This window comes from Musca vetustissima, unplaced genomic scaffold (assembly GCF_032173495.1).
Source record: "Musca vetustissima isolate MV318-11 ecotype Yass unplaced genomic scaffold, APGP_CSIRO_Mvet_v1 utg80661, whole genome shotgun sequence".
Lineage (NCBI taxonomy): Eukaryota > Metazoa > Arthropoda > Insecta > Diptera > Muscidae > Musca > Musca vetustissima.
Window position 1 is genome coordinate 21702 of NW_026879499.1, and position 5539 is coordinate 27240.

Genomic DNA, 5539 nt, shown 5'->3' on the forward strand with positions numbered 1-5539 from the left:
TTAACCTTTCGCTTTGGTTATTAGCCATTTAATTGCTACTTCCTTGTTTTTAATAATATACCCTTTTTGGATTTCCTTATGACATAAACACACATATTAGTACAACAAGTATTCCCTAAAGAGACGACCGACCTATTCCCATAACGGTGAAGAAAAGGAAACTCATACAATTCGTTGTCAAAAAGTTCTTCCTAATGTTAAGACAAATGTCGAACGTAACAAACCTCATCGGATTCCTCAATATTTGTTCCGTTCAAAATGAGTTGGCATTGGCATTGGTGAATATTTTGAGATTGGCCCGAGAAGAACGATACTATCATACAATTATCTATGCAAGTCATTCGGAAGTGTCATCGGTTGGAAATACAGTGGACTTGTATGATGTAGATAAAATAGCCAAAGAATTGGAAATTCCAATGTTACAGCTGAAAGGAAACGCTTCGTTATATCTGTGGCCCTATTATAATCGGCAATATTTTGCCCTGATTCCAATGAGTGGCATTGAGGGAGATGACAAAAAATTGCTGGAGGCATTGTGGAAAGTTCTTCGAAAATCTGTAAAAACACGATTATTGCTGATATTTCGAAAGAATGCCAAGGATTCATTCATAGAGGATATTTTAAAATTTTGTCGCGAAAATAAAGCTGTAAATATTTTGGGTGTCAAAGAATCGTTGCCATTAGAAAATATATTCTACACCATGGATGTTTATCCAGAATTTAAAATGATTCAGATAATGGCAACATCGCTGACGGAATTTGTGTTTTACAAAGATCAAGTTCATAATTTATATGGATATCCCCTGCGGCTGAGTATTAACAAAGAGAGTAGGAAGTTTTATATTATGAATCATGTGAACAATACCTATTCTCTGGGTGGTTATGTGGGTCACTTTCTGGAAGAGTTTATACGACGACATAACGCTACAATGACGTTTCCGAATATAGATGATAGTACAGCATTCATTACCGATTTCGAGGAGATGTTAAGCAATGGCACCTTCGATATATCTTCCGAGCCGTCACACAATCTATACAACAGTGATCGAGTCTATAGCAACGTTTTCGATTACATGGACTGGTGTATTATGGTGCCCATGGAGAAACCAATACCCGCCTATTTGTATTATGCCAAAGTTTTCGATATAACCGTAACCATTTTACTTGCGGTCACAGTGGTGTTGCTTTCCTTGGTGATTTCATGGACCATCTGGCAAGAAAGTCCTTCGGGTAGCAGATTTTCTTGGAATCCCTTTAATATTTATATATTTTCTGGCCTTTTGGGTCAATCGTTTAAAATGGAACAGAATTTTCATGGCATTCGTAGTGCAGTCTACATGTTGACATGCATTGCCGGGATCATCATCAATACCTCATATTCCACGTATTTGCAAACGTTCAACTCCCTCTCGCCGAAGGACAAACTGATCACAACACTTGAGGATTTATATAAAACGGATATGCGTCTACTGATGTACACCAATGAATATCAAATGTTAAAAGAGTTCGGTCAAGATCATATTTACAATCCAGTCGTGAGTATAACAACCTATCAGGAATTCATACGCTTGCGTGATAGCTATGACACCAAATATGTATATCCAGTGCCTTCGATCCAATGGTTGTTATTCGAGGAACAACAGAAGTTCTTTGCCAAACCTCGATATCGTCTATCGGATATTTGCTTCATCAAAATGATTGGTTTAATGATTCCAATGCAACCGAATTCCCCCTTCGAGGATGATATTAATCGTATGATTGGTCAAGTGGAAGATACCGGTCTCTTAAATCATTGGAAATTTTTGGCTTTTCTCGAATCATTACAACTCAATCGGATAAGTTTGTTGGACAATAGTCGCATCGTTGTGTTCGAGCCGATGGCACTTGAAGATACTCTTGTGATTTTTTATATTTATGTTGTACTGATAGCTTTGTCATTTTGGTGTTTTGTATTTGAAAATATTTGGTTTCGACGTGTAGCGTTAAAATCTAAATTATTGTATCAAATAAAGAGAATAAGATACATGAGTTAAATAATTAATTTCATGTTTAATACATTTTATTTTAATAAAAAATTAAAAAAATTAAAATGTTATTATTAGTCTAAATTTTATACGATTGTAAATGATTTTGGAAATGAGTTATCTATACACTGGGGGCCAAAACTAAAGCAACTAAAATTGCGAGGTTTTCAAAAGAGAAGATATCGTATTGGTTTTTTTGAGTTTTAATTCGGGTCGTTATTCACTTTCAAAAGCAAAAGCATTAATATAAAATTCATTATTAGTAAATAATAATTTTTTTCGTTGGCGGTAAAGCATTCAATAGCATCTTTCTAATTTTTAAAAGGGTGCGACAGAAGTAATTTAAGTGTACGTCCTATGTCAACACTTATACAAATATAAGGTATTTAAAAATTATTAAAGTATTTAGAATTGGATGAAATTTGGCACATGTCATTTATTTGGTCCAAGGGCCAAATGAGTTAAGTATAGAAAAGATGACCCTATATATCTTTAGATTTGCACTAAATTTGGCATAGCGTACTAAATTAAGTCTAGAATGATGTGTGTTAGTTTTCGTGAAAATCGGTTCACTTTTCATATATTCGACCGAGTTCATGTATATTGGTTTTTAAATAACACTGTGCAACACAAAAAATAATTACCGAGAAATTCCAACAGATTATGAAAGAGGGACTAAAAAAATATGGCGTTTTGAAAGTTTACGTCGGGATGTAACCTAAAAAGGCGGGGCAATATTCTCCCTTTTCAAGAATTTTGATAATTTTCGAATTATGATTTCTTGAAATCCTTGCATTTTAGGTATATAGTGTCTTCGGCAATATTACTGACAAAATATCGAGGAATATTTTGGAATGCAACTCCCTCAACCGACTCATTAAAGGGGTCTTTTCGGTTCCTTTTTCCAGGAGTGATTGAAATCTCATTCAAAACGGGGTTAAAGCTGCTCAAAATATTCTACAGAAATGTTCGCCATACAGTTTTACTATAATTCTCAGAATAGACTAAAACTCAAAAATCAGCCTAAACGTCAATAATCTTAAAAAACAAAAACTCATTTTAGGGTTAATATTGTACTTATTACTAGCTTTTACCCATTTTTCCCACAAGGTGTCGTTTTAGAAGGATAGTATAAGGGGCAAAAATATTATCCATCAATTTTTAGCATAAGTCACTGAACAAGAGAAATCTGTATATATAATGTATATACCGAATATATAGTCATACATTTTGAACCAAATATTCAAAATGTTTTTGTATTTTTTTTTTTTTTTTGTCAAGGCATTTCCCAGTATTTTTTCGACTAAGTGCATTAAAGTAACATGAAATTGATTGATTGATTTTAGGTATATAATGAACAAACTATATATTTATATTTAATAGTTTTTAAGAAATTTACGCTTAACAAAGGAAACAAGTAAGAAAAGTTTGAAGTCAGACGGGACTGGCAATATCACAACCTTCACCAAGTTGGCTACACACAGATATGCTCGTATGTAAAATATCCTCTCAGTAGAACTAAGCATCTTTGGAGGGCCATTGACATGGAATCGAACGATATTTAATTTGTAATCTACATAGATATATGAACCAATTTAAACAAACCCACACACATGTCATTCCGAAATCTATAAAAAAAAAAAACTTTAAAACAATATATGAGCTATGTCTATATCTGAAATATTTATTTCTTATTTCTGAGTGAGTAGCAAATTTTCCTACCCTATTCGCCCATATAACGGTAACCCTAATTTTCGAATTTTTTTTTTTCGATAATGGCGTCAAAATAAAATCGAAGTTAGATATACCTACAATTCATCTGGTTTCCACACTATAATAATTATATTGATAATAACAGTGTTTGTATGTATATATATTTCTAATGTATATTTATTTTTTACTGAATAACAAGTCTTTGTGAGTTCTATATCGCTTCATAAATATCCTTAATTTCTTAATTATGCACGCCCTCTTCGACCACGCCAATTCTATTAGAAAACAATAAAATGACGAACAAATCATAATGATAAACAGATAACCCAGCAGTTTTATATCCTCCATTTTCAGTACTTCATAAGTATTGACCGCACTGACATCAATCAAATTCATACGATTCCTTTGAAGAGCTTCCAAAAATTCAAGAGTCTTCCAGTATTGTATTAATCCGGCTTGATTGACAATGCCAATCAATTTGTTAATGGCATCTTCATAGGGTGAATTCGATTGCATCGGTATCATGACACCAATCTTACGAACAAAACATATATCGGATAAACGATATTTTGGTTTGGAAAAGAACTGTTGTTGTTGTTCGTATTGAGACCATTGAGCCGATGGTACGGGATAGGCAAAGCGATTGTCATAGCTATCGCGCAATCTATGATAATCGCGATATGAGGGTACTAAATGGGCATATTCTTCATAGGCACTGGTAGCATTGTATTTTTGTAATAGCATAAACTCTTCGGTATAAATAGCGATTTTCAACTTTGAATTGCGAAAGTCATCCAAGGTAGTTATGGGCTTCTCTGTGGGTGGATGAGTTTTGAAGGTTTGCAGATGTGTCACGAACGTAGTATTTATAATGAGACCGCTCATGCCTATTAGTAGATAGAGAAAGCTACGCACTCCTGCAAATTTCTTTTCCATATGGAACGGATGGCCCAAAATGCCATTATAAATGTAGATATTAAATATAACATCTAACCAACAGACTGCATCGCCGCGTAACCAATAAGTCAAGGCCACACAGAAAGCCACACAAAAGGCACTGCAAAAAATAACTGCAATTAAGAAACCATCAAAAATGTTAATGTAGAAAAGATAGGCCGGAATTGGTTTCTCCATTGGCACCATTAAGCACCAATCCAAAAAATCATAGGTGTTACTGTACACCATATCGTTGACATACATATTTATTGCCAATTCGAGAGACATATCATAGGTTCCATTCTCTACTAACTGCGTCAACAGCACAAGAGTCGTCTCAGCTGTTTTATTGTAGTGCGGTAAATCTATGGAAGCATTGTGGATTCGCGAGAAAACTGTAAAGAACGCTCCAACATGGCCACTTAAAATATAGCTATTGCCTAGTTCCCCTACAACATAAGCCTTCGTGCCGTCCTTGTTGATTCCCAAACGTATTGGATACCCATACATATTCATCACATGATCTGGATAGAAAATAGTTCCATTCGAAGGCAAGAATTTTTCAATGCGCACCTCAAATTTCGGATATATTTGTGTTGTATAAAATTCTCGGGATTTCAAAAATCCTCTTTAATGGCCATTACATTTACCGCTTTGTTTTCGTACAAAACTCCATAATTTTCCAAATGTAATTATCATCATCTCCATCAGTACGGCAGAGTAACAACAATCGCGACTTTACATTACGCCTCAACGACTTCCATAATGCTCGAAGTAATGTTTCATCCAGGACTTGCCGACCACATAAAGCCGCCATGGCCAATAGCTGTCGATTGTATGTTGGTAACAAATAAAATGTTGTGTTT

The 5539-nt window shown here is 34.4% G+C and overlaps 2 protein-coding genes across 2 annotated transcripts; one reads left to right on the forward strand and one right to left on the reverse strand.

Annotated features, from left to right (window-relative positions):
- The first annotated feature begins 206 nt into the window (after positions 1 to 206).
- LOC133324426 (uncharacterized) lies at positions 207 to 3093 on the forward strand. The gene is made up of 2 exons (XM_061533268.1): positions 207 to 1880; positions 3088 to 3093. Exons 1-2 carry the CDS (start codon positions 207 to 209, stop codon positions 3091 to 3093), a joined length of 1680 nt encoding a protein of 559 aa, XP_061389252.1.
- Positions 3094 to 3978: 885 nt separating this feature from the next.
- On the reverse strand, positions 3979 to 5183 carry LOC133324427 (uncharacterized). The gene is made up of 2 exons (XM_061533269.1): positions 4057 to 5183; positions 3979 to 4012 (listed from the first exon to the last, which is right to left on the reverse strand). Exons 1-2 carry the CDS (start codon positions 5181 to 5183, stop codon positions 3979 to 3981), a joined length of 1161 nt encoding a protein of 386 aa, XP_061389253.1.
- Between the last annotated feature and the right edge of the window lie 356 nt (positions 5184 to 5539).

Excerpts from the sequence above, each read along its gene's own strand:
- LOC133324426 (XM_061533268.1), top strand. The coding sequence starts at position 207 with ATGTCGAACGTAACAAACCTCATCGGATTCCTCAATATTTGTTCCGTT.
- LOC133324427 (XM_061533269.1), bottom strand. The coding sequence starts at position 5,183 with ATGTATGGGTATCCAATACGTTTGGGAATCAACAAGGACGGCACGAAG. Across the intron at positions 4,013-4,056 it reads ATAAAACTGCTGGGTTATCT|AATTGGCGTGGTCGAAGAGG; the intron begins GTTTATCATTAT and ends GTTTTCTAATAG.